The sequence below is a fragment of the Culex pipiens genome, chromosome 1, assembly GCF_016801865.2.
Source record: "Culex pipiens pallens isolate TS chromosome 1, TS_CPP_V2, whole genome shotgun sequence".
In the NCBI taxonomy this organism is placed as follows: domain Eukaryota; kingdom Metazoa; phylum Arthropoda; class Insecta; order Diptera; family Culicidae; genus Culex; species Culex pipiens.
In genome coordinates, this window is record NC_068937.1 from 94,456,225 (window position 1) to 94,484,141 (window position 27,917).

At 38.9% G+C, this 27,917-nt stretch overlaps 1 protein-coding gene across 6 annotated transcripts in view; it reads right to left on the reverse strand.

Moving 5' to 3' along the window:
• LOC120427076 (tolloid-like protein 1) overlaps positions 1-27,610 on the reverse strand; it is a 64,482-nt gene extending 36,872 nt beyond the window's left edge. The window contains exons 1-2 of one of the 6 annotated variants that reach the window (XM_052706646.1): positions 27,426-27,610; positions 4,298-4,955 (exon numbers count right to left, since the gene is read on the reverse strand). In XM_052706646.1, coding sequence (XP_052562606.1) covers positions 4,298-4,628 — 331 coding nt within the window. In that variant the 5' untranslated portion in view covers positions 4,629-4,955; positions 27,426-27,610. Of the gene's footprint in view, positions 1-4,297; positions 4,959-27,325 lie in introns of all 6 variants that reach the window. The other 5 variants (XM_039591918.2, XM_052706645.1, XM_039591917.2 and 2 more) reach the window with 5 other exon arrangements.
• Positions 27,611-27,917: the final 307 nt, after the last annotated feature.

Below are 27,917 nucleotides of genomic sequence, written 5' to 3' on the forward strand. Positions count from 1 at the left end.
TTCTAAAAAGTTGTAGGGCTTGCCAAAATTTTATCTCGCAATCTACGCCTTCTACGACCAAATTTAGAGAAAGCATCTGAGCAAACCTTAAAAAATCAGTTTTTTTAACGTGGCTATTCAGGGTTAAGTTTTAGAGAAAAGTGTTATTCGAGGCACTTTTAGAGCTCTAAAAAACGAACATTTTTATTATCTGACAAGTCAATTTGGACTTAAGGGTCAAAGTTACAGCCATTTTAATGTAAAAAAGATGCAAATTTAAAACTTAAATATCTCGAAATGGCGCAAGCCAAATTTTAAGCACTAGGTTGCATTTGAAAGAGGAGATCTAGCACTACAAACACTGAAAAAATCTCAGGGGTGTTTTTCTTTAAACTCGAGATATCTCCATTTGAAAAAGTCTAATTTTCAAGGGAAAATCATATGGGACCACCCTAACGAAATTCGAAAATTTTCCAAATATATGTTTTTTTCATGTAATTTTGCACGCTGAATCTGAATCTGCCCTCAGAATTGAGCCAAAGTGTCGAAAAATCGATTTTTGGTCATATTTTGGATTTCCATGTAAAATTATCATTTAAACCAAAAATATGACCAAAAATCGATTTTTCGACAATTTGGCTCAATTCTGAGGGCAGATTCAGATTCAGCGGGCAAAATTACATGAAAAAAACATATATTTGGAAAATTTTCGAATTTCGTTAGGGTGGTCCCATATGGTTTTCCCTTGAAAATTAGACTTTTTCAAATGGAGATATCTCGAGTTTAAAGAAAAACACCCCTGAGATTTTTTCAGCGTTTGTAGTGCTAGATCTCCTCTTTCAAATGCAACCTAGTGCTTAAAATTTGGCTTGCGCCATTTCGAGATATTTAAGTTTTAAATTTGCATCTTTTTTACATTAAAATGGCTGTAACTTTTGACCCTTAAGTCCAAATTGACTTGTCAGATAATAAAAATGTTCGTTTTTTAGAGCTCTAAAAGTGCCCCGAATAACACTTTTCTCTAAAACTTAACCCTGAATTGCTACGTTCAAAAAACTGATTTTTGAAGGTTTGCTCAGATGCTTTCTCTAAATTTGGTCGTAGAAGGCGTAGATTGCGAGATAAAATTTTGGTGTCTTCGACAAAGTTGCTTGGATTGGCAAGCCCAACAACTTTTTAGAAGACAAAAAAATTCCCAAAAATATTCCTGGAAAGTTAGATTTTCAAAATCACCCTAATAGTGAACCACCCTAATTTTGAACCAAACCAAAAGTTGCCCCTTTCCATTTGCAACAACTCTTCTGAAGACACCAAAGCTCCAAAACTTTACCATTTTTCGGAAAATCCATTTTCCACTTAATTTTGCGATCTGGACCACTGTGGGTTGTGGATAAATTGAAGAGTAAAAACTTCACGTTCTTCTTGCAGGGGTACCAAGACCGCCCGATCTCCGATCTCAAGAAGGACCTCTCGGGTGCTGTAATAACGCCGCGTGACATAAAAGTCCAATCGCGGAAGACAACAGTCACAGGTACACACATACTGTACCTGTTGTACTTCGACCACGGCACCGTCAAAATTCAAGACCTGCTGCGAACTAAGGCGTTGGACGGTTTTTGGGTAAACTGGCGGTTCTACACAAAGACCCCGTCGGACGCAGCACAATGCCACCGTTGCCAGAAATTCGGCCACGGCTCGCGGAACTGCAACATCCCGCCCCGCTGTGTGTACACTGCCGTGCAAAGCGAACTTGGGGGACAAGGCAGAGCAAACCAAGGTGCGCATCAAGTGCGCCAACTGTGGAGGCAACCACACCAGCAACTGCCGTGGATGCAGTGCACGAAAAAATTACCTCGAGGAGCAGGAAAAGAGGAAGAAGAAAGCAGCTGCGTACCACCCTCCTCAGCGAAGCACGAGCGTAACCGTGCCGGCAGCTGGGCAGCGTACGGTTCCCGCGGACAACTCAGCGTTCCCTCCTGGGTGACGCTGAGTTGTCCGGTTCATCCGATTTTAGCTGTCTTAGACGCAAAAGAAAGGTGATTAGTGTGGCTTTTTGAGAAAATTGGTAAGAAGTTTCAAAAATCTAGCTATGATTTGATTTTTTTGAAAAAAGTGGTTTATTCGAAAAATGACGAAATCTCCATTTTTCGAACCACCCTAGCATGATTTAGGTCACCCTAATGGCCAAACAAAAAATACGGGTCTAATTATTTTGGCCAAGGAACCCCCAGAAAAATTAAGCATTCAAAAATTAGGATTTTTTGTAAGATACTTGAGTGTTTAGCAAAAATTAAAACAATTACATTTATAACTTCACGAAACTTTGTATGCTGTGACACAAGTATTGCAACCACCGAATATTATATTGTTTTTTTTTAAGTACGTAGATTTGCACATAAAAAATATTTACAAATTATATTTAAATTTCTGTGAAACTTGTGATAATGTTATACCTGTATAACAGCAAGTTTTGTTTTCTTAAAAATTAGTGCATTTTCTTGAGTTTGAATCAATTATTGTGTTAAAATAAAGTTAATTGGAGAATACCAAAATAACTTTTGAATTTTTGAACATAAAAAAACAACACAACACATGCACACACAAATTTAATTCAATGTATTTGTCAGCCCTTTCAAAATAATCTAGAAAAAATAGGGGGACTTTAATTGTAATAACACCGACCAACAAAATTTCTGCGCAGGTCCCCAGAAACACGTACACATTGATTTTTTCAAAAAAAATTAGGCTGGGCCGAATGGTTTTTCTCCAAAATTTGTTGGGAGAATTAGTGCTGTTCGGTTCTCCTACATATTGCATGCAATTTTTGGATTGTATGCAACAGCGCCGAACCGCCCTTATTCTCCATTCAAACTTTCGAGAAAAACCATTCGCACCTGTCTAAATATTTTTCAAAAATTCAAAGTGCACGTGTTTCTGTGGACCCCAAATTTCATGCTTTCCCTCGAGTTGAGCCTGCGCAGTCATTTTTGTAATTTTTTTTTAGGTCAGTGTAATGAAAAAAACCACAATGGATACTTTTTGGTCGAATTTAATTTTTTATGTTAATGGACGGAAACAATATTTAAAAAAAAAGTTTAGTGAACTTAAAAGTCTAATCAAGTGAAATGAAATCGTTCACTTATTATGACTTCAGTACGGCAAGCACTAATGATAGTGTTTAATGTGCAAGGTTAATTCCGTGTAATAACAATTTGACTTCCTTTTATTTCAAATTCGGTGTGTTTTTTTGATTGGCTTGGGCTCTAAAATGTTGTTTCAATCTAAAAAATCTGCAATTTTCTGAAATATTTTAGTTTTTTTCTCAGTCTCGTAAATTTGATGATTTTTATAGATGGTTCCCGTGTAACCTGTAAATTTTCAGCTTGAAAAATCATTTAGCTTAGAGTAAGCCTGAAAAAATCTCAAACTCTTACAGTTTTTCCAGAATTCATTCGAACACTTCCCTCGTTATTTCAAAACTGCTTCCGAGGTCATAAAATGGCCCAAATTCAACATCGCGAACAAAGATACCAATCTCCCAAATGTTATCAATTGCAGGGGCTTCAAGCTGGTGTATCCATTTTCGGCTCAGAATTTATGAACTGAATCCCCTCGTCGTTATCTCGGAATTATAAGTGGTGAGAGGAGGAGGACGAAGAAAAGTCACCCACGCTGCTCCCCCCTCAATCTCACCAACAATGTGTATGTCTAGTACATACAGCAAATCGGCTTTCACCGGCAGCAAAAGTGCTATTATTTGATTTATTTTTCGACGATGAAGCAAATATCGTTCCAAATGTTCCAACCAGCCAACAAACTCTAAACCCCGAGTAGCAATCTTGGTCGTAGCCGCGCGCAAAAACGCAATCAAATACGATTTTCCACCCACACTCGGGAGTGTGGGTAAATCCTTCCCCCCCCCCCCCTCCATCATACTAAACCATGTTCTGGGTAAGAGGTAGCAGCAATCGAATTTAATTTTGAATCGAGTTTGCCAGTTTCAATTGAATCAGGGCGGTTTTCTGCACCTACCCTCTCTCTCTTTTTTTGCAGAGCATAAATAAACAACTTTGGCTGAGTCATTGATTTAGCCAAGATTCTCCAATAATTAGTTGAGGTTGAAACTCTGACCTTTTTGCTTGAGATCAGATAACGAGCTTCGGAAAATTGTCTTGACTTGTTGCATTGAAAATGAACTTTTAGCTACGATTTAAGGGAAGAAATTTTCATTTTCTGCTTTTGCGTGAAATTATTTGAAATTTGTGAGTTTTTGTTTAAATCAATGTCAAATATTTTTAAAATCTAATGTGCCACTTACTCGACTTGCACGGGTCCATGTCGATGTCGTCGGAGATCCTCGCAGCGAACTCGAGGGTGAGAAGCTCATCAATCGTGTACCGTTGATGTTGGTGCTGATGATTGTTCCGATGTTTCTGCGTAATTAGCGTTTCGTTGAGCTCCAGCCCGGCGCAGGACCGGAGCAGGGTGAAGGGTTCTCCCGTCAGCAAAAACGCCAACATTAGAAACGATGACAGCAGCATCTTCTTCGTCGTCGCGAAAACTGTTGTTGTTCTTCTTTGAAATACCCCCACTTTTGAGCACTTTGTGAAGGAATTCAGCTTCGAGATTTCCGCTGCGATTGCGCTCATTTTGATAAATTTTTCCTTCTTTCGCACTTTTTCTTCTTGCTAGCACTGCATCTGGGTTTAATTTTCGTCAGTCATCTGATCCGTCAGCGGTACAGAGAACGGCGGGACCTTAATTTGCCCTGTTCGTCTTCGTTTATTCGTTGATTAAAAATTTTCTCACGTTCACAGCATCTTTCCACAGGGATCACTCCTATCAGTGAAGCTTATCTGCGTGTCGAGGGTAACACAAAACGGTTGGTTGCACTTTACTGGATTCAATTATTTCACTTGCACTAAGAGGCAATCATCACATTATCGTTTGGAAGTAAAGTCAAGGTGTAAGCTGCACTGCTGGGATTTATTAAATATTACATTTTCCTGGGTATTTTGGCTCATTGACAAAATCACTCATATTAAAATGCACAGTACATAAGTAATTTGTTTTGGCGGAAAAATATATCGAGAAATTAAAAGTGAGAGTGTGTGCAACATGGAGTTAAACTTTCTGTGCAGTTGCTGTGAAGGTTCCCATGGCACTTCAAAAAGTTTAACTCCATGTTGCACGCATACACTCTCACTTTTAATTTCTCGATACAAAAACTTAACAAAAAAATCCATAATTTGAGTTCTAAGGACATTTATTATTATTTTTTATTTTTTTGGTTTGGGTTCGATCCCAGAAGGTCCCGGTGGCATTTTTCGAGACGAGATTTGTCTGATCACGTTTTCCGTCGGATGGGGAAGTAAATGTTGGCCCCGGTCTAACCTAGAGGTAAGGTCGATAACTCAGTCCAAGTGTAGGCGTCGTCTCCCTGGGTCCTGTCTCGGTGGAGTCGCTGGTAGGCAGTTGGACTCACAATCCAAAGGTCGTCAGTTCGAATTCCGGGGTGGATGGAAGCTTAGATGCTTCAAAAATCAAGCCTTTGGACACCTAGTTTCGAGTAGGAATCTCGCAATCGAGAACGCCAGGGCAATGATGTTGAGCGCATAATTTGGATTTAAATTGTAGATCGTTTTATTTATGTTGAATTCTTATTACTGATAAGGCCTATTTTTAGGGGGGGGGGGGGAGATGAAAGGTTCAGGGTTCACGGTTCAGGGAAGCTAGCCATTCAGCTTCTACGGAAGTGACAGAGTCAGAGATAGCTATTCTTACAATCGCACCACTACACACTCAATCGCGAGTACCTTAGGTAGAAAGCCATTGGCGTCGCCAGCATTGAAAACTTTGAAAACGATATAAACGATGAAAAGCTTAGAAAGCTCCAATTGGAATCCAATAAACTCTGTTAAATAAACTTACGAAATCACGAAAAAATGAAGCCTACATTTAGGCGATTTTAGGAGCACACGGGAAACATATTGATTGTAGCCTATGTCACAAAAGTTTTTGCATAAACATTGGACAGATATGTAAAAACGGACAGGGCAAAAGAAACCGAAAAGCTACGATATCTTACATGTTGTAGGAAACATCGGTAGATAAGCTACTACAAAACGAGTAACGAGCCACAAAATATATGCGCCAGCATTCTCGCGCCAGTATTCGAAGCTCAACTTGACAACTTGTCGAATTGGCGACGAAAAGTCGAAAATCGATGCAGTGTGATTTTTTGACGATTTTTCCGATGAAAATTCATGCTGAATCGTAATATTTACGAAGATGAAAATGATGTCCAGCCATAAAGTAAAACCTATACCTTTCTTTAGTAAGAAAGGCAAAAAGTAAATCGTTCTAAAAATTGATCGGGATTGCCGATAGATGTCAAATTTGTTTCAGATGCTCAATCATGGTCTGTACTATGACTGTAGAAAGAAATTTCGGATAAAATCAGAAATGAAAAATGTTGGCGAAGGTCACCAGGTGGGCTTTTACCTTTTTTAGGGATTTTTTTTTGCTTTTTTTAGGTTAATCAAACGGCTCTAACTCCAGAACCAGATTATGGATCTGGATGAAAATTTGGGAGGTTGTAGAGCTCGAAAAATGCAATTTTTGAGATAAATAAAAGATATGAAAATGAAAATTTTTGACCATATTTTCATTTGAAAACTGTGTATTTTGTTGAAAAGTCTGGCCGCATCCGAAAACAGATGAATATTTCGAAATTCGGTCTCAAAATGACCCTTGTTCAGCACACCAGCTTTCAAATGCACTTGGAACAATCAAAATCGAAAATAGGGGAGCCGAGGACTACGCGACACAAAATTTGGCAAAAATTTTACCACACACGGACATCACTCGAACTCCACGGAATTTATTTTCTCAAAATTCGAGGGTTGGAGATAGACGAGTTCTGTCAAAGTGAATCGATAGAGCGTCGAAAATCGATGCAGTGTGGTTTTTTAGCGATTTTTCCGATTAAAATTCATGCTGAATCGTAATATTTACGAAGATGGAAATGACGTCCAGCCATAAAGTAAAACCTATACCTTTCTTTAGTAAGAAAGGCAAAAACAAAAAAAAAATCAAAAGTAAAGCTCGTTTTCCGATTTCAATTCTATTTTGTGGACAACATTATTTATAACAATTTAAAGTATTGTATCCTTTTCAAGAGTAATTTAAACTTATATTCATTTGTTTAACTAAACAAAACTTTTTCAAACGAATTTCTATTTTCAGTATGGTTTAAATTACCTGATCCTGACTATTTAGCATTTATAAGAGTGTCTTTTTTCAGTGATTTTCCATAAACTAATTTCCAACAAGGATATGACAGTTTTGCTTTCAGTTTGGATGACATTTTGAATTGTTATGGTTCAATGACTTATTAGGTCATTCTCGGCCAACTCACACGAAATTGGAATGTTCGTGAAACTTTGCCCTAAGTTTATCGTTATCTGGATGCATCTGTGCTCTCTTGTTCAAAGCTTGCTGCAAAAAGTGTTTTAAAATGCATTTGACACTAATTCAGTTGTTTTGTAAGAATTAGTTTTCAAAAAATGTAAGATTTGACGAAAACAAAAATTTTAGCGAAAACAAAATTGCGGTACTCGAATCAAAAAAAAATTGTTGGCTCTACAGCATTGCCTTGGCGTTCTCGAAACTAGGTGTCCGAAGGCTTGATTGTTGAGGCAATTGCAAACCTCTTTTTACACCTTGGCTTCCATCCACCCCGGGATTCAAACTGACGACATCTGGATTGTTAGTCCAACTGGCTACTAGCGAGTCCGCCTGCTTTGCGATATTTCCATTGAAATTTGGAAGTTTTTTGAAAAAAAAAAAAAATGTTTTGCCCCCTGATTTTTAGGGCAAGGTTTGAAGGGGGGTGACACAATCTTTAAATTAAATTTGTACCAGCTTTATCATAATGTCTTATTTAAGAAATTTATCCCCCCGCCCCCTCACGGACAATTCCATACAAAACAAATCTTTTTTGTATGGAGCGTGGACAATCGCTACCCCTTCCCCCCCAAGGTGGCCACGTGGTTTATGGATGGTCCCTAAGCAATGTTAAATTTAATTTTCTTGCATCATTTTTACATATTCAAGAACAATTTAGACCTTTAACTTTATGCTTAGAGTGTAACAATTGAGTAGATTTGGTTTTATATAAAAAATGAAATTTTTTGAAAAAGAATTTTACAAAAAACTGTGACAAATAAATATAACGTTTTTTTTCCTAATTCCATAATTTTTTTTTTTTCTTCATAAAATTATTTTTATTAGGTCCTTTTCGGTACTGGGACCTGGTTAGGACCGAGTCGGCTTTTGTAATTACATTTGACTTAATAATTACAGAGGATCTTGTGTGTAAATGTTAGTGGGAGGGGAGCCGATTACCCGCGGCCTACTCGGGGTTAGTAGGGAAGGGATTGATGTTAAAGACAAGGCGTGGGAAGGGAAGGGGGATTGTGTAGGGGTTGGTTGGCTCTGCTGGCCTTTGCGTTTTGTCCTCAGCCGCAACTCGGTGTCCAGCTGCTGGGGCGATCTTGCTTTGCTTCCGGTGCAACCAGAAACGACGGCTTTGTGCGAAGGCGAGTTATACTAACTAGAGGAAAACTAACTGAAGGGAAACTAACTGGAAGAAAACTAAATAGATATTTTGGAATCTGAGAGGAACTGATAGATAGGATAGAGAACATCAAGGTCTAGTTGAGACAGCGCGTATCGCATCGGGATTTCTGGTGGTCTTCCTCGGGCCCTGAGGGTATCTTTCAACTTAATTCTGTGAGCCTGGTGATCTGGACACGCCCATACGAGATGTGCGATGTCCTGATAACCCTGCCCACAGTCGCAAAGGTTCGTATCACTCATGTTGATACGGTACAGATGAGCCTTGGACGAGTAATGGTTCGACATAAGGCGGGACATCGTTCTGATGAATCCACGCGTCAAGTCCATTCCCTTGAACCAGGCTTTTCTTTGCACCTTAGGTCGTATGGAATACATCCAACGTCCTTTTTTTTTTTTTTTTTATTTATTATAGAGATTTTACACCATTGTGCATTCGTCTCTTTAAGGTGGATAGTAGAAGAGGAAAGTTTACAAAGTTTTTGATCACTTGTCTGGCTATATTTCAATAATTGATACCATGCCTTTTTTCTAACGATTTCTGTCTTAGTTTCAAATATTTACGGACAAATTTGGATCTTAAATTATCAAGTTCTTTGCTTTTTTCTTCGTCCTCTTCCTTCGAGGATTTAACCGTTAACTCATAACACTTATTGTAATAATATTTTGCTTGTATGGCATCTTCGTCTTCTTCATCTGTTGTTTCTTCTTCAGCAATCTCTCTTCGTTTTGTTCTTAAGTCGTAATCCGCGTCCAAATATGCTTGCAAGCGCTTCCGGGATTTGCGAGTGTGCTTAGAAAGCACGGTCTCGAATCCATCGTTAGATTCTTCGGCAATTTCACTTGTTTCCATTGCATTTTGGTCTGGTTTACTGTTGTTGCTTTTTCTGCTGCTGCTGCTGCTGCTGCTTGGCTCAGGTTCAGTCGGTGGTTTACTGCTTTTTTGGTTCACCTTTTTGCTCGAATCCCCACATTTTTTGTTCTTTGCTTTGAGTTTGCAAAGTGATTTTTTGCCTATAATCGTCACTGCTGCAGCAGCGTTGTTTACAGTGATTGATTTCGGCGTTGGCTGTTTCAGCAACATCCGCAAGGTCCGAACTCCATTTGGGATCCCTGGGAAGAAGTTAATCCAGCGGTCGTTGGTGATGGTTAAAATTTCGCCGTATTTACTCATCACTTTGGCTACGTCATCATTGCTTATGCCTAGAGGTAGGTCAAGCACACGAACTTCCGTAGCGTTGTTGTCCAGGTAAATCGGGATTTTGCAACCCTGATATACCAGAGGTTTGTCGATGATGGACGAGGCCATTGCTGAGTCGGCGAACTGCAACACGGCTATTTTTCTTCTATTGCATAATTGCAATGCTCGCAAGTTTTCTTGGTTTACTTGAAGGTCTGCGAGAAATTTTTTTACAAGCTTTGGGCTTGGTTGGTTTTGGAGTTGACAAAAATCCAGAACCACACTGTTTTTGTCTACGGTGCACATTTTAAAAAAAGCGGCGACGCGCACACAAACTGCGGACTGGCGTTGAGAATGCGACTTGTAAGGTCGGCGGTTACTTTGCAACTGTCCAACGTCCTTTGGTGTCGTCGTCCCATTGATTTTGCCAATCCTGAAGCGCACGCTGCCTCGGAAAACCGTAGCATTCTTGTAGGCTAATTGGCCTTTCAAAAATGTCTCCACTCTCAGCACCCTTATTGGCGAGCAAGTCCGCTTTTTCATTACCCGGAATCGAGCAATGAGCGCGGACCCATACCACCGTGATGCTGAAGGACTGAGCCGCCAGGTTGTTTAAAGTCTTGCGTATTTCCGTGAGGAAAAACGTAGACTCCCTGGTCGGCTTCAGAGTCCGGATAGCCTCAACAGAGCTAAAGCTATCGGTGAAGATGAAGTAGTGGTCAGGTGGCATGGTCTCGATGATTCGCAGTGCGCAGTAAACCGCGGCTAACTCTGCGACGTAAACCGAACTCGGGTCCTTCAGCTTAAAGAACAGCTGATAAGATTCATGATAAACACCGAAGCCCGTACAGCCGTCGAGCTTGGAGCCATCGGTGAAGAATTCCATAAATCTGCACATGGGAAAATTGTCCGTTTTAGCATAATCTAATATTACATGAATGTTTTACAATTTGATTGTTATTTTCATGGCAAAATAAAAAAAAACAGCAACACATGGAATTAATGATTAGTTTAATTGAAATAGACCTAAATAATGTTTTTTTTGCTAAATGAGACAAGGAATTTCCTCTTTTTGCATAATTTAAATTTCCACTTGTTTGCGTTAACAAAAAAAAAGCTCGAGTTTCCTGAGGGCGGGACAAGTCGCGCAGAGTTATGGCCACTCGTGAAGTTTTGCGTGATTTTGCGAGTTTCTTTTTTTTTATATTCACTCACTGAATAAAAAACCGCTCTTCCCAGCAGTTCGTTCTCCGCGGGAGGTCCCACCGCGTTATCAATAGCACAGCACTGACACGGGCGCAAACTCCCAGAAAAACAAACAAACCCACACACACGCAGACACACGTACAGACCACTACAGACAAACCCGGCTTAAATAGAGAGGAGCGTTTACTTACCCGGAGGCATAAACTCTTGGTTAGTTGGGATAATGTTCCTCTTTTGGACTCACCATATTTTTTTTTTCGAATATAGAGTTAAGGACTTTCATTTATTTTAAATGTACGTTTACTTCAAAGTTTGAAAAATTTTGTACAATATTATGTTTCTTTTCCTAAAAATGTGTTGTTCTAATTAAAATCTTCAATTTTTAACAAATAAGGCCTAATTATAGTCCTGTTACCCTAGAGCCCACCATAGTAAAACGAAACTTAGTCTGGGACTCCGGGTAGACAGACACATGTTTTCATTTGAATTTTTATTTCTGACGATTTTATTTCATCTTTATCCCCACATTTTTTTTTTGTTTCTTCCACTTGAGAGCGGTTGTTTATTCCGAGGGAGCAAAAAAAAATCATAATGCTTTTTGCCGCATTACGAAACGGACAATAATTCTTTTTTTTCTCGGTTTTCCCGAGATGCGGACCTTACGCGCGGAAAATTCTATTCAGAGAAGGTGTTTTGTGACCGAAAGGCGCCCAGAATTTGCATAAAAAATCTCCCCCCTACAGCAGAGGCAGAGTGCCTAGGGGGCAGGGGGAAGGGGCAAAGAAGCATTTTCCAACAAGTGTCCCAACTGGGAATGCTCTCGTGGCACGTTCGACCCTCGATTCTTTTGCAGGGTTCTCGAGTGCAGAACGGCGTTATGGAATGATATGCGTCTCGAGGTGTAAAAAATGACGGGAAAAATGCTTAATGAATATTTTCTGAGTTTTTTTTTGGTAGGGCTAGACGTCCCAAATAGTTTAGCAAATGGTTAAAATAATGAGAATCCTGAATTTGTAGGTGGCAAATCGCATTAAAATCATCATTAAAATAATATTCAAATAAAACACTTTTGATGTTACCGGTGATGATCCCTTCACGCTTCCCGAGTTTTTCGCCCTTGCTGGAAAGATGCTCACGCGCTTTCGTGCCTGCCGAAACAAGGCAGAACAATTCCAAGCTCTCAGTGAGCTGATGCTGAAGTACATCTACAACGGATAAGCTGTCTTGTGCAGCGAAGTTTTTCGACGTCAATACACAACACATACTGTGATTTAGTTTAAAGTTTTTCTATTTCTATCCTTTTCCTTAGCAAATCTAGGTTTTTTTTTAAATTTACCAAATCTTTTACCAAATCAATTGTTAGAATATCCAATTACATCTAAATGAATTATAGTACAAATCATAGTTGAAAGGAACTCCAAAACTCTATTAGGTTATAAGAAATACGGAATTGTTAATTGATTATTTACTGATAAAATAAATTGAATTGAAAAATAAAACACTTTGAATTTACAGTTTTTTTTTTTCAAATTTCATTGGATCTAATCCAACCCATGAAACATGAAATAATAATGGTCTTCAATATTGTCATATTTTTGCGTAAGTTTAATAACGTGCACAAAAAAAACAGCTAAAAACGAGAAAAGTAGCTAGAACTTTTAGATAAAAAGGCATCTCTGAAAATATCAAGAAAATTTATATATTTGCGCAAATTGACACAACGTGACATTTTCGAAGTTGATGTCAGTAAACGCTTTTGATTTGGACTTCCTGAAAATGCTTAAATTGACAGAATTACCTTTTTGTGACTTATCTGCCAATAATTAAAATAAAAGGGTGATTAAGATGATTTCATAGCATTTAAATCCGCATTTAATATTTTTATTTAATGGCAGAAAAACCACTAAAACTCCATTCTTTCAATTGTAGCGTGTTAAGGGAGCTCAAATCTATTTTACCTTTATGAAATTGAAGCGTTTACTGAAATTAACTGTAAAAGTGTCGAGTTGTGTAATCACTTGGATCAATTGTGCCATTACGGAAGTAAATTACCCATGTTAGTAGATGTGTCCGTAACCATTTATTCAAGTTTTACATTTTTTTTATTTACAATCACAAGTTCTTTTATAAATGTACAATAAGTCAGTTTTTACAAGCCATAGGATTCAAGTTTTTACAAGTTGTTTTGCGTTTATCTCAGCTTACTTATTTTGGAAATTACTGCCTATCCAAACTCGTTTTTGGTAAATGTGATTTAAACTTTGTGCATTTGTTTTCAGCCGTTTCGTTTCTTACTACAAAAGTATGAAAACAACACATTTTACGAGGCCATCCAAAAACTACCTGTTTTTTTTTGGAAATAAGGAAATTCTTCTCCTTTTAAACTTGGCGTTATCATACCGTTAATCCGGGTAACATTGGGGACCTGGAGTCGGAGTCGGAGTCGTCAAAACTCGAATAGCTGGAGTCGGAGTCGGCTAAATTGTATGAGCTGGAGTCGGAGACGGAGCCGGAGTCTTAAATTTCTGATAGACCTGGAGTCGGAGCTGGAGTCGGAGTTGTCAAAAAAATTAATATAATTTCAATTTTCAATTCGGTTTTATTTGTGAATAATCAAATTACAATTTGTACATATTATATACCTAACAGAGTTTTTGTGTTCATTTCAGCTGTGTGTTATGTCTTAATTCGGTTTAGAGCGATTATTACTGTTAATTAAATGCACAAACAAGAGTAAGAAAAAGTTTTCAAAAAACTTACGCAATTGCTAATGATAGGGGATAGGAATAGAAAAAGCTTACAACTAGATCACAGCAAAATTTAATCAATTATAGATGTGCTTGATCATCAGCTCCCCAAGGGCCAGGAATTGCTCCGCTTTGTTACGGCAGGTCCGGAACCGCGTCATCATCTCCCCCGCGAGAGCAAAGAACTCCGGCAGGGTAAAGAGATCTTCCCCGGTGATTTCTTGCTGGGCCGCATTGCCGCTACCGGCAGCGACCACGCTGGCGAACGATCGACCCCATCCAGGAGGGAACGCTGGGTTGTCCGCTGGAACCGTACGATGACCAGCAGCCGGCACGGTTACGCTCGTACTTCGCTGAGGAGGGTGGGACGCTGCTGCTTTCTTTTTCCTCTTTTCCTGCTCCTCGAGGTAGGTTTTCCGTGCGCTGCATCCACGGTAGTTGCTGGTATGGTTACCTCCACAGTTGGCGCACTTGATGCGCGCCTTGGTTTGCTCTGCCTTGTCCCCCAAGTCCGCCTTGCACGGCAGTGCACACGCCTCCGAGAGGTGTGTTTCACCGCACTTCACGCAGCGGGGCGGGAGGTTGCAGTTCCGCGAGCCGTGGCCAAATTTCTGGCAACGGTGGCATTGCGCTGCGTCCGTCGGGTTCTTTGAGTAAAACCGCCAGTTTACCCAAAAACCGTCCAACGCCTTAGTTTTCCGCAGGTCTTGAATTTTGACGGTGCCGCGGTCGAAGTACAACAGGTACAGTGTGTGTGTACCTGTGACCGTTGTCTTCCGCGAGAGGACTTTTATGTCACGCGGCGTAATTCCAGCACCCGAGAGGTCCATCTTTAGGTCGGAGATCGGGCGGTCTTGGTACCCCTGCAAGACGACCTTCACGGCAGTCTTCTGCACGGGGTCAAATGTGTAGAACTTGAAGTTTTTATTCTTCAATTTCTCCACAACCAGGTCGAAGTTCTTGCTGTCAAATGTGTAGACTTGCACTGACGACTTACCGATTTTCAGACAATATCCGAGGCCTTCCAGCAACTCGTCAATATCGTCCGTCAACGTGTCTAAAACATAGATTGGAGGTAGTCTACGTTCCTTTGGAGAATTGTTCGTTCGTTCACTTTCTTCCGTGCACGTCCATCGTATTCGTCGTCGTCGGTAGTGCTGCTACCGTCGGTGTTGTTGTTGTTTTCTTCGTCGTCGCTCAGCATCTGGAACTCGTTCCTGATGGGAATGTTGGCGGATGTTGACGTGTTGGTCGTGGCACCGGAAGTACCGGAACGGGTTCGCACTGGTGATCTTGGAACATATCCGGGATGTAGTAACTTTTTGTCGATGCCTTCTGCGCTCACGCTCCCCTGCGCGATGGCGGTCGACACGGCGTTGGCTTGTTTACCTTTTTGCACACGGCCGGTAGACGAACTTCGCGGGTTTTTCGAGGCCGCACTCGAACTGCCACGGCCACGGCCGGCCTTTGGCATGCTGCAGGAACAAACTCGCGGGTAATCACGGTAGACTACGGCGGAAAATTTCGAAAAAACTATAGAGCACTGAGCACTTGACTGCTGCTTGCTCTCGTGCGTACACGGAGGTGATTAATATAATTTACGAACTTATTAATTGTTCAATATTTGTTATAATTCAGGTTAATTCCCATTTTTTTATATTTTAAATTTATTTGTTGAATTGCGTGCACTGCGTTGACATTTTTTTGTTTAATTTATTTTTTGGTTCTGATAAATAAGATACCATGATGTTTTCGAAGCATTTTTATTGTGATTGGAAAGCTCTTATTTTGTTATTTCAATAAGATCTGTGACCAACCACCTTGGTTTGCCCACATCGTCTCATAAACCTTCCCTGAACACTCGGGTCATTTCAAGAGGTCGACCACTTAGAAAAGCTAGAGTTAGGGTAGATTTTCAACCAAGAAACGCAAAATAAACGCAACATCTGCAAATATAATAAATCTGCACCAATTCGTCAAACAACAGTCGTTTTGAATTTAAATAGCTAGAAAAAGTAATAGAATGGCACAAGAGATTTGCATCACACATCACATTAGGCATTGTTTCCAGTAGCGACAACTTGGCTACTCTAATCAACACCCACAAAACGCAGAGATGAACGCAATCTCGACTTCTGCGTGATCTTCGAGGGCTCTTCGGAGTCTGGACGGGATCGACTCGTTCACTTGCTTGAGCACCAGGAAGGAGTCCACACGCTCACGAAGATCCACACCAGTGAGTAGAACCGCGATTGGAGAACCTCCCACGAGGTCGAGGAAGCCCGAAAGCCACCGTCTACGGCTGAGGGATTGCGCGATCGTACGGCCATCCGTAACCTGGCCAAGTCCCGCGAGTTCTAGTGTTCGACCAGCACGTTAATTACCCTGGATTGCCCCTTGGCAAGTGTTCTGCTCCACGAGCTAAGCATCGGTGGGCTCCGTTACACATAGCCACCGCCACGAACCGCACCGGAGTGTGCCTGGACGTGCACGACTACCACGCACGGTCCATCGAACGTCCCGGATCGTCTACTACGGGTACGGAAGCGAGAACAAGAGACGCCGTGTCACGAGGTTCCGGACGGGAACGTGACTTCGGCGAAGACTACGGTGTTCCACGCCGGAACGCTGGAAGTCCTGCAACACAAGGAGGAGACGGCAGGCAACGAGAGGTGAGGAGTACACGCGGTCCCAGGTCGAGGACGGGGACGATCGTGGACGAGATCCGACCACCCACGCGTCGGGGGATGCACCAGATCCCGATGTCCACGAGCGACGCCGAGAGTAGCTGATCAGCGGGCCCATACACTGACACCACACAAGTAAGTCCGGTTAGGTAGCGTAGGGAGTAGGTTGTTAGGGCAGATTCTCAAATAAACGTGCCATGAAAACGTAGAAGTGGTCTTTTCCCTCTTTGCTTTCAAATGAAGATTAACTGAGTGAGCCGACCCTGGGTGTTTTTGGGGGGTTTTGTGCAACTGAGCGGGTTGTAACAAAGGGAAAGTTACATATAATATGTCAGTTACATATAATATGTAACTTTCCCTTTGTTACAACCCGCTCAGTCGCACAAAACCCCCCAAAAACACCCAGGGTCGGCTCACTCAGTTAATCTTCATTTGACAGCAAAGAGGGAAAAGACCACTTCTACGTTTTCATGGCACGTTTATTTGAGAATCTGCCCTAACCACCTACTCCCTACGCTACCTAACCGGACTTAGGGACCATCCATAAACCACGTGGACACTTAAGGGGGGGGGGGTATGGCGATTGTCCACGCTCCATACAAAAAAGATTTTTTTTGTATGGACAATTGTCCACGGGGGGGGGGGGGGGGGTTGAGATTACCAAAAAAAGTGTCCACGTGGTTTGTGGATGGTCCCTTACTTGTGTGGTGTCAGTGTATGGGCCCGCTGATCAGCTACTCTCGGCGTCGCTCGTGGACATCGGGATCTGGTGCATCCCCCGACGCGTGGGTGGTCGGATCTCGTCCACGATCGTCCCCGTCCTCGACCTGGGACCGCGTGTACTCCTCACCTCTCGTTGCCTGCCGTCTCCTCCTTGTGTTGCAGGACTTCCAGCGTTCCGGCGTGGAACACCGTAGTCTTCGCCGAAGTCACGTTCCCGTCCGGAACCTCGTGACACGGCGTCTCTTGTTCTCGCTTCCGTACCCGTAGTAGACGATCCGGGACGTTCGATGGACCGTGCGTGGTAGTCGTGCACGTCCAGGCACACTCCGGTGCGGTTCGTGGCGGTGGCTATGTGTAACGGAGCCCACCGATGCTTAGCTCGTGGCTAGCAGAACACTTGCCAAGGGGCAATCCAGGGTAATTAACGTGCTGGTCGAACACTAGAACTCGCGGGACTTGGCCAGGTTACGGATGGCCGTACGATCGCGCAATCCCTCAGCCGTAGACGGTGGCTTTCGGGCTTCCTCGACCTCGTGGGAGGTTCTCCAATCGCGGTTCTACTCACTGGTGTGGATCTTCGTGAGCGTGTGGACTCCTTCCTGGTGCTCAAGCAAGTGAACGAGTCGATCCCGTCCAGACTCCGAAGAGCCCTCGAAGATCACGCAGAAGTCGAGATTGCGTTCATCTCTGCGTTTTGTGGGTGTTGATTAGAGTAGCCAAGTTGTCGCTACTGGAAACAATGCCTAATGTGATGTGTGATGCAAATCTCTTGTGCCATTCTATTACTTTTTCTAGCTATTTAAATTCAAAACGACTGTTGTTTGACGAATTGGTGCAGATTTATTATATTTGCAGATGTTGCGTTTATTTTGCGTTTCTTGGTTGAAAATCTACCCTAACTCTAGCTTTTCTAAGTGGTCGACCTCTTGAAATGACCCGAGTGTTCAGGGAAGGTTTATGAGACGATGTGGGCAAACCAAGGTGGTTGGTCACAGATCACTGAATGATAAGCTGTTAATCCTCTCTTGTCAATGTTTGAATACACTATACTATAGTGTCATAACTCATAAAATAGTAAACAATGGTCGCTGCGTAGTCATAAAATTAAAACATATTAAAATGATTCTTTACTGTCTCTTTATGCTTGAATTTATGTATTCTTTCGATTAAAATTAGACCAAATTTTATCAAACTCTTTCTAAAAAAATATACACGCCGTCGCCCGATAGCGAATGTCTTGGAGGATTTAAGTAGATCTTTTTTTTTTTTTGAACAGGAAAAATAAATCTTCACTATCAGTATTTAACAAAAATAATTATGTTTTTAAAACATTATCAACTATTACATCAATCTTCTACTTGGAACGCAACATGCTCATTTTGTATGTAAATAAAAACAAATCAAAGTGTCGTGCTGAAAACATTTCAAGCTGACAAAAAATATCGAAAATAAGTTGCAACTAATTTTGAAATACAGTTAAACCGGCGCTCTTATGCCTCGCATATGCAACTTTGCATATACGAGTCATTGAATTTATTAGATATATCGATTACCTCAATGTTTACAATTTCTCTACAAAACTTTTAATGTGCTGATCCTTAAATAATATCGTTGAACAAGCCTATTGTTTTTATTGCCATAAATCTGGGTGATATAATTGATATAATTTAATTTATTTTTCAAATATTGGATTATTCTCATGATTTGTATGTTTAAAGTGTGTACTCGGCTGGATCACACAATGTCCATGTACGTCTTCTCAAATAAATGCAAAAAAAAAAAAAAAAATAGTTACTTTGAAAATTGTTTATTTCAAAACCAGGGTATCTTTGATAGTTACTGCACACCAATTTCTCATTACTGAATTCAGTTAAATTTACTGAAATCTGCACTACTGAAATTTTCAGTAAATGAAAACTTGCTGAAAAAAAAAACAATTGAAAATTAGTGTAGCTAGCTTATTAACTAAAAAAAATGAATGTAAATTTAAAGTAGTTAAATAAAATGTTCCAATTTTTCAAACAACAAAATTCAAATTTACTCAGAAAATGGTTGTGCTGAAATAGCGTTTGTAATATTTAAAATACAGATTAGGTGTCGGAGTCGGAGTCGGAGCCGGGATCAACAAATTTTGGAAAGCTGGAGTCGGAGTCGGAGTCGGAGTCGGCTAGAGTTGGTAGGCCGGAGTCGGAGTCGGAGCCGGAGTCAACAATTTGTGGAAAGCCGGAGCCGGAGTCGGAGTCGGAGTCGGCTTAACTCAGAAAGCCGGAGTCGGAGTCGGAGTCGCTTGAAATATGACCCGACTCCGCAGCCCTGTTCAAAAACATATAAAATTTATTATTTGATATATTTGCATAATCCTATCAATCAAAATTTTCGTAATTAAAAATAACTAATGTCACCCCGGTTTATGGTACTTACAAATGTTATTTTTATCACATTTTCTCCGATAAATACGCATTAATTCTATCTAAAGTGGCTTTCATCAGAACTATCATGCATAAAATGGAAATTTATCGAACGAAGTGCATCCATCAGTTGAACCCATTCGTTGAAGTACTCGAACCATATAGAATAATCTCGACTGGACCACTTTTAAGTTCCAGCGCGGGCTGAGCTTATCCATTCACAGCGTTCAATTTAATCCCAATCCATTTCAAAACTGCCCAGCAGCAGCTCCGCTGCGTGTAAAAAGCCTTTCCCTTTACATGAATCAATAAAACTTCATCAAGCTAAATGGACAGCAGCCAAACTGTTCTATCTGTATACCGAGTGAGTAGTGCAGAGATCATCTCATCGTCAAGTGAAAAGTGAAGCACATGGGTTCCACCACCAAACAGACAATTTAGAGAGCGAAAAAAAACCCCAACCAACCACCATAAATGGCCTTAAATGAATGGATCTGCTTCTGCTGTCTGTCTGTTGGCTGTTATGAAAGTGCATGTTCGACGCGCTGACAGCCTGTTGAAGTTGAAGTTTTTGGAGCAACTAAAACCACGTGTTTACAGAACGACGAAAAAAAAAGAGTCTAAAACGTGCACACATGGGGCCTCTGAAAACAAGCATTGAAAATTGAGCTGTCTGAACCGGAACTAGAGATTGAGACAAAAAACTACATTTAGAGACATTGGAAATGATTTAGTTAAATCAAATATAATTATTTTTTTCTTCAAAATTTACGAGAAAAAGGCCCGGAGGCCAGAGCCGAGAGACAAAAACTTTGGAAAATATTTGCATTGGCCAAATACCACCAAAATAAGCAATAATTTCGATTTTTCTCTAATCAGTCTTTTCAAAATGTCAGTCTTATTTGAAAATTTTAAAAAGTCTTTTACCAAAAAGTTGACTGAAAATCGAATCAGTTTAAAAATAACTATAACTCAAGAACGGTGAACTATACAAACTTTCACAAAAGTGCTTTTTATAATTCCGATGTAAAACTACTAAAAAACTAAAAAATTAAAAAAAAAAATATTGAAATGAAAGACAAACACTTTAAATAAAATTTGTACCAACTTAAATAAATAAAAGCAGCCTAAATGTTGGAACTTTTGTTCCACTAAAACATATAGAAAAATGAAAAAAAAAACCCAAGGAGATAAGTTTTGTCAAAATCGTGTTTCTGTGGTAAGGTTGTAGCGAATTTTATTTCATAACTTTGTATCTCTAATTTTTTAGGTTATTTTTGCTGGTAATTTAAATTTTCAAACAGTAAAATCGATTGAATAGATTGTAAAACGATTAAATTTCTTTTTTTTTTATCAAACACGACCTTTTATAGGCTTTTTATAAATGTTGAATTATTGGACCACAGATCAGAAAAAGACGTAGAACTTTAGAAAAAAACGCAATTCATTTATCTGGTAATCATCACTTTTTTGCTGAAACTAAGCTATGCACGGAAACATTTATGAGAAATCAGTGACAGTTAATTTGTGATGACTTATTGTTTGGATGCTGCCAAGTGAAACTCCTCATTGAAATGTTTTTGTTTCATTTTTTTAAATTTTGTATTGTGATTTTATGAAACAAAGGTATGAAAAACAAAAGCTAACCAGTTGTTTTTAAGGTTTAGAGTATTGCCTAAACCACGAACTGTTTTTTTCAAACGAAAAACAATAATTACGGCAAGTCACAACATAACAAGGATTGGAAAATAGCTGATAAAAATAAGATTTTTATGGTATTGTTTAATTTCAAATGTGATTTTAGAAATTAACTGCAATTTCATTTGAAAAGAGCCTAAGCCGATTTTTTTTGCTTAGCCGAAATGATTAGACACATATTTTTTTGTTCGGTTGTTAGGGTGTCCTACACCGTGCTAGGGTGATCCCAAAATCGGCCATGTTCTAATCTAATCTAATCTTATCAGACCCTAGCGCAGCCAATCTTCCGAAGGGATCCTGGAGAGTGCCTCAGGTTAGATTATGCCTAGCACTCTTATCATTTATTAACATTTGTAGTGCGCCATTGCATCAGAATGCATTGAAACATCACAAGTAGAGGGTGACGAGCGGGAATTCCCGGGAAATCGATCATTTTTGGACCTCTCGATTCCCGGGAAATTTGGCCGAGAGTCCCGGGAAATTTTATACTTCAGCAATTTCATTTGAAAAGAGCCTAAACCGTGAAAAAGGTTCTCCGATCGGGCTCAAAATTTTTCTGGGGGTTCCTTGGTCAAAATAATTAGACCCGTATTTTTTGTTTGGTCATTAGGGTGACCTACATCGTGCTAGGGTGGTTCGAAAAATGGAAATTTTCGTCATTTTTCGCAAAAACCACTATTTTCAAAAAATCATACATCGACGTCATTTTATCCGATTTTAGCTGTCTTAGACGCAAAAGAAAGGTGATTAGTTTGGCTATTTGAGAAAAATAGTAAGAAGTTTCAAAAATCTAGCTTAACATTTGAAAAAGTCGTATGAAAACTTAAAATGGCGTTTTGACCGTGTCTGGACCAAAGAGCCTGTGTCTGAAAATATTTTTATCGGATTTCTCGGAAAATTTCACATAACATATCAAAAATTTGGCGATGTCGAACCGTACGTTTCCGAGATATGATTTTTTGAAAATAAAAACGTAAAAACAGGAAAATGACTAAATCGGCAAAAAAACAACTTTTTTCTCTAAAACTGCGATAACTTAAAAAATGCAGCGATGACCTATACATGTTAGGGTACCAAAAGTTGCGTTTTTAATGACGAAAATTTTGGTACCCTAACATGTAAAGGTCATTGCTGAAATTTTAAAGTTATCGCAGTTTTAGTGAAAAAAATTGATTTTTTTCGTCATTTTCCTGTTTTTGCGCGTGGCGCTTCGAAAAACTCAGTTTTTATTTTCAAAAAATCATATCTCGGAAACGTACGGTTCGACATCGCCAATTTTTTGATATGGTATGTGAAATTTTCCGAGGAATCCGATAAAAATATGTTCAGACATAGGCTCTTTGGTTCAAACACGGTCAAAACGCCATTTTAAGTTTTCATGTGACTTTTTCAAATGTTAAGCTAGATTTTTGAATCTTCTTACTATTTTTCTCAAATAGCCAAACTAATCACCTTTCTATTGCGTCTAAGACAGCTAAAATCGGATGAAATAACGCGGAGATATGATTTTTTGAAAAAAAAAATGGTTTTTGCGAAAAATGACGAAAATTTCCATTTTTCGAACCACCCTAGCACGATGTAGGTCACCCTAATGGCCAAAAAAAAAAATACGGGTCTAATTATTTTGACCAAGGAACCCCCAGAATAATTTTGAGCCCGATCGGAGAACTTTTTTTACGGTTTAGGCTCTTTTCAAATGGAATTGCTGACTTATAAATAGTCATGAAAGTCAAATATAAAAACTAATCAGAAAAACAATTGAAAAATCAAAATTGTCCAGGACATTGAGTGTTCAATGATCGATATTCAAGTTCGAATAAACCAATGCTTCTAGAAAGTGAAAATTTTAACTTGTCAAAAATTCCAATAACTATAATTGAGTGTAGCCAAAAAAAAGTGAACTCTTTAAAGTTACTTTAAAGCGTACTTAGCAGGTACACGCCAGAAATGAAAAACTAAAGTTCTTTTAAATATTATTTTTATTTATTATTTAAATTTATAAGCATAGCAAACCTTATATGGGTAATTCTCTACCAACTCACACGAAATCGGGAAAAGTTGCCCCGACCCCTCTTCGATTGGCGTGAAACTTTGTCCTAAGGGGTAACTTTTGTCCCTGATCACGAAACCGAGGTCCGTTTTTTGATATCTCGTGACGGAGGGGCGGTACGACCCCTTCCATTTTTGAACATGCGAAAAAAGAGGTGTTTTTCAACTATTTGCAGCCTGAAACGGTGATGAGATAGAAATTTGGTGTCAAAGGGACTTTTATGTAAAATTAGACGCCCGATTTGATGGCGTACTCAGAATTCCGAAAAAACGTATTTTTCATCGAAAAAAACACTAAAAAAGTTTTAAAAATTCTCCCATTTTCCGTTACTCGACTGTAAAAAAATTTGGAACATGGCATTTTATGGGAAATTTAATGTACTTTTCGAATCTACATTGTCCCAGAAGGGTCATTTTTTCATTTAGAACAAAATTTTTCATTTTAAAATTTCGTGTTTTTTCTAACTTTGCAGGGTTATTTTTTAGAGTCTAACAATATTCTACAAAGTTGTAGAGCAGACAATTACAAAAATTTTAATATATAGACATAAGGGGTTTGCTTATAAACATCACGAGTTATCGCGATTTTACGAAAAAAAGTTTTGAAAATGTTACTTTTTGCGCTTCTCTTTGTTTCGTCGTCCGTGTCTGTCGCGGGTGACCATAAACAGGCATGATCGATGACGACCAACTTTTTCAAAACTTTTTTTTTGTAAAATCGCGATAACTCGTGATGTTTATAAGCAAACCCCTTATGTCTATATATTAAAAATTTTGTAATTGTCTGCTCTACAACTTTGTGGAACATTGTTACACTCTAAAAAATAACCCGGCAAAGTTAGAAAAAACACGAAATTTTAAAATGAAAAATTTTGTTCTAAACAAAATAATGACCCTTCTGGGACATTGAAGATTCGAAAAGTACATTAAATTTCCCATAAAATGACATGTTCCAAAAATTTGTACAGTCGAGTAACGGAAAATGGGAGAATTTTTAAAACTTTTTTAGTGTTTTTTTCGATGAAAAAAACGTTTTTTCGGAATTTTGCGTACGCTATCAAATTGGGCGTCTAATTTTACACAAAAGTCCCTTTGACACCAAATTTCTATCTCATCACCGTTTCAGGCTGCAAATTATTGAAAAACACCTCTTTTTTCACATGTTCAAAAATGGAAGGGGTCGTACCGCCCCTCCGTCACGAGATATCAAAAAACGGACCTCGGATTCGTGATCAGGGACAAAAGTTACCCCTTAGGACAAAGTTTCACGCAAATCGAAGAGGGGTCGGGGCAACTGCTGTGTGAGTTGGCGGAGAATTACCCATATGTTGTTTTTTTTATTCCAAGTAAGTTAATTTTGCTGTGCCAAGTTTATTTCATATTTGAAGTCAATAAGTAGTTTTGTTTTTTGCATCAACTTGAATATTAAATTACATTTTGAAAAAAAAAAACTCAAGAACTCTTTGTAAAGCTAAGGTCCGCCAATTGTATTCGGGAATATTCCAGTTTTCCGGATAACTGTAAATATTTCTTCATTTAATATTTTCCCGGTAAATATATCTTTATTTAATATTCACAGTTGACCTCAAGAAGAAAAAACAATTTTAAATTGTTGTTTTGAGTTATTTATCATATTTCAAAAATCCCGATACTGGAAAATTATATATTAGCTAGGTTTTTCTTCACAAAAATCTAATAAGAAGTTCATACAAAAAGTTTGTGCATTTTTTGATTCAAAAACATTTTAAACTACAATTTTGAGTCCCAAAAAGCTCAAGAAACGATTTCGTATTTGCAGATTCAGAAAAAAATATCAAAAAGTGGAACTATGAGCTATATAACGATGCTACTTAAATTAACGTTTCAATGAATAAGTTTGAATTAATTGTAACTGAATTGATTGAAAAGAAACGAATTTATTACTTTTCTTTTAAAATTATTGGCACTATTGCAAAGTCAAAAAAAACTCAAAAAAAAAAATTCAGCTCATTATTGCTGTATTTGTATCAAAAACAGCAATGGAAGCATTTGTAATGGCAAGAAAAATCAAATCTTGAAAACTGAAATACCAGCCAAGATTGCTGAATCTTCAGCAAACAATCTGTCAAACATACACACAAAAATTATTGTGTTTACAGCAATATAATTCTACATTGTCTAACATAAATCTACATTGCGGAAATTTCACTTGTTTGACAACTTAAACATCAAATCAAATTATTCGCTCTACAGCATTGCTTTGGCGTTCTCGATTGCTAGATTCCTACTCGAAACTAGGTGTCCGAAGGCTTGATTGTTGTGGCAATTGCAAACCTCTTTTTACACCTTAGCTTCCATCCACCCCGGGATTCGAATAGACGACCTTTGGATTGTGAGTCCAACTGCCTACCAATTATTTTACTGAAATTTCAGGAAATTATCTGTTAAAGAAAAAAAATCTGAATTACTGAAACGTTTTCCAAAATCTCAGTTGATAAAAATTCAGCAGCTTTGGCGTCATTCAAAAATAGAAATACCTCCTTCCCAATAAAGGAACTTCCGTTACAAATTTTTATATTAAAACTTTAAAATTTTATCGACTAAATTTTCAAATAAATTGTGTAAAAGTTTAATAAAATAATCGAGATTTCAAATTGTATCCATTTTTTCAGAAAAATTATAATCCTAAATTACAACTTTGCTAAAGATACCAAATTGATCAGAAAATCCCTTCTCAATATAATGATTTTCTTATATTTTCATAGAACTTTTGTATGGACAGTCCACAAGTTTTCATGGAGAAACCAATATGCAATATGGCTTCGTTGGTCATACGGAAATGATGGACAAAGTTTCATCTAAATTCATAAATAAAATTAAAGAAATCGCGAAAGATTGCAAAAGCTAGAGAATGGAAAAAATATTATTTTTTAAATGAATTCTTAATCGTTGATGCTTTTATTACTACACCATAAACTTTAAAAAATATTTGCAGAGGCCTACATATTTAGTAGATGGTTTATTAATATAGATTTTGTTTAATTCATTATTTTTTTTAAATAAGTCCATCATTTAAAGAACTTGTGAAATGTTCGATTGGACAATGTTTTTTTTTTGTTTGTGTTAAAATACAAAGTTTATGCCTAACATATTGAGCAGTACGAAAATAACAACGTTTTGAGTTACTTAAAAATGTATCCTGAATAAAATACACCAAGCAGTGTTTAATTTATAAAATTAATTTAATGGAGCGACTTAAAAAAAAATCAGGGATAAAATGATCATAAGTCATCTGAAAATAAAAAAAAACCTAATTTAAAGTTTTAAAGCAAGAATCATAAATGATGAGCAGAGTTTATTATTTCTTTCCGCGAAACTCTGTTGATTTCATCCCACAGCAGCATCATTATCACCACCTCTCACACTCTACACAGAGCATCAGCACCGTATCAATGGCAACGTACACAAATAAAGCCCAGTTTTCCATTGAGAGTCTCAATCACCGTTTTCAATCACGGTCACAGCAAGCTCTGGCTTTTCTCACAAGTCCTGTTAAACTGTGAATCCTTCCCTTCTTCTAGCAACAGCCTGCCATCGTTCTCGCTGATTTTCCTTGAGATTTTCTCAGCTTTCCGTCACCCCCTCCCACGCAAGGCCGACTAGACCAAGACGAGAGAGTCTAGACCCCACAAGCTCCTTCCTTCTTTTGTTGTGATACCAAGGGGAAACAATCACCACAATCACCGAGGCCTTCCGAGATTCGCTCAGACGTGCGGCTTTTCCTTTTATCTTCTCTTTTCTTCGAAGGATGTCAATGGAAACAGAACAATGCAAGCCAGCTAGTTCTGAACACACTGGTTAAGTAGACAATCGGAGATACTGCTTGTTCAAAACTCAAAATAGACGAGGCTTCTCGTAGGACAAACGCGGAGAAAAACAACAAGAGTAAATACGAACAAAAAAATAAAGGACACAACTTATTGATAAAGGAATGCAAACAGACAGACGCACTGATACACAAACACTGACACTGACTGACTGCCGACGGGGCCGCCACGGACAATCGGAGTCGGACGGGAAGATATGCTCCGACTGATAAGAGAATATGAAGGGATCACACAACTCACACGCGTATAAAATAGACACCAATAGAATAAAACAGAACGCACAAACAGAAAAAGTTACTTTGTATGTGTGTGAGCACACACACACACACACACGTTTGGTGGAGGCGCGCACAGAATGTTCCGACAGGGAGAACCGTTCTCAAAAAACACGACCGAACCGTTCCAGCTTCCGACACGAACTGAACGGTGCTCTCGGTGCTCGGAAGGATCCCCAGCACGCAGCATCCACTCATCGTTTGGCTGAATGAATGCGACGGACTTGTTGAGAATGGTTCGGCTTATCGTGTATACACAGGAGGACTTGTAGCGAGCGATGAATCGAGCGCTTGGTCGGGGGGAGAAATGGGACAGAGGAAAATGTGGAAAATTTCCTTATTTTATGTCTTTTTGTGTTTTTGAATATTTTTTGTTCACAATTAATTAAATTTTTCTTGCTCTTGTTAGTGCCTTAGTTATAGAAATAATTGTTCCAAAATGGATTATGGTGTTACACA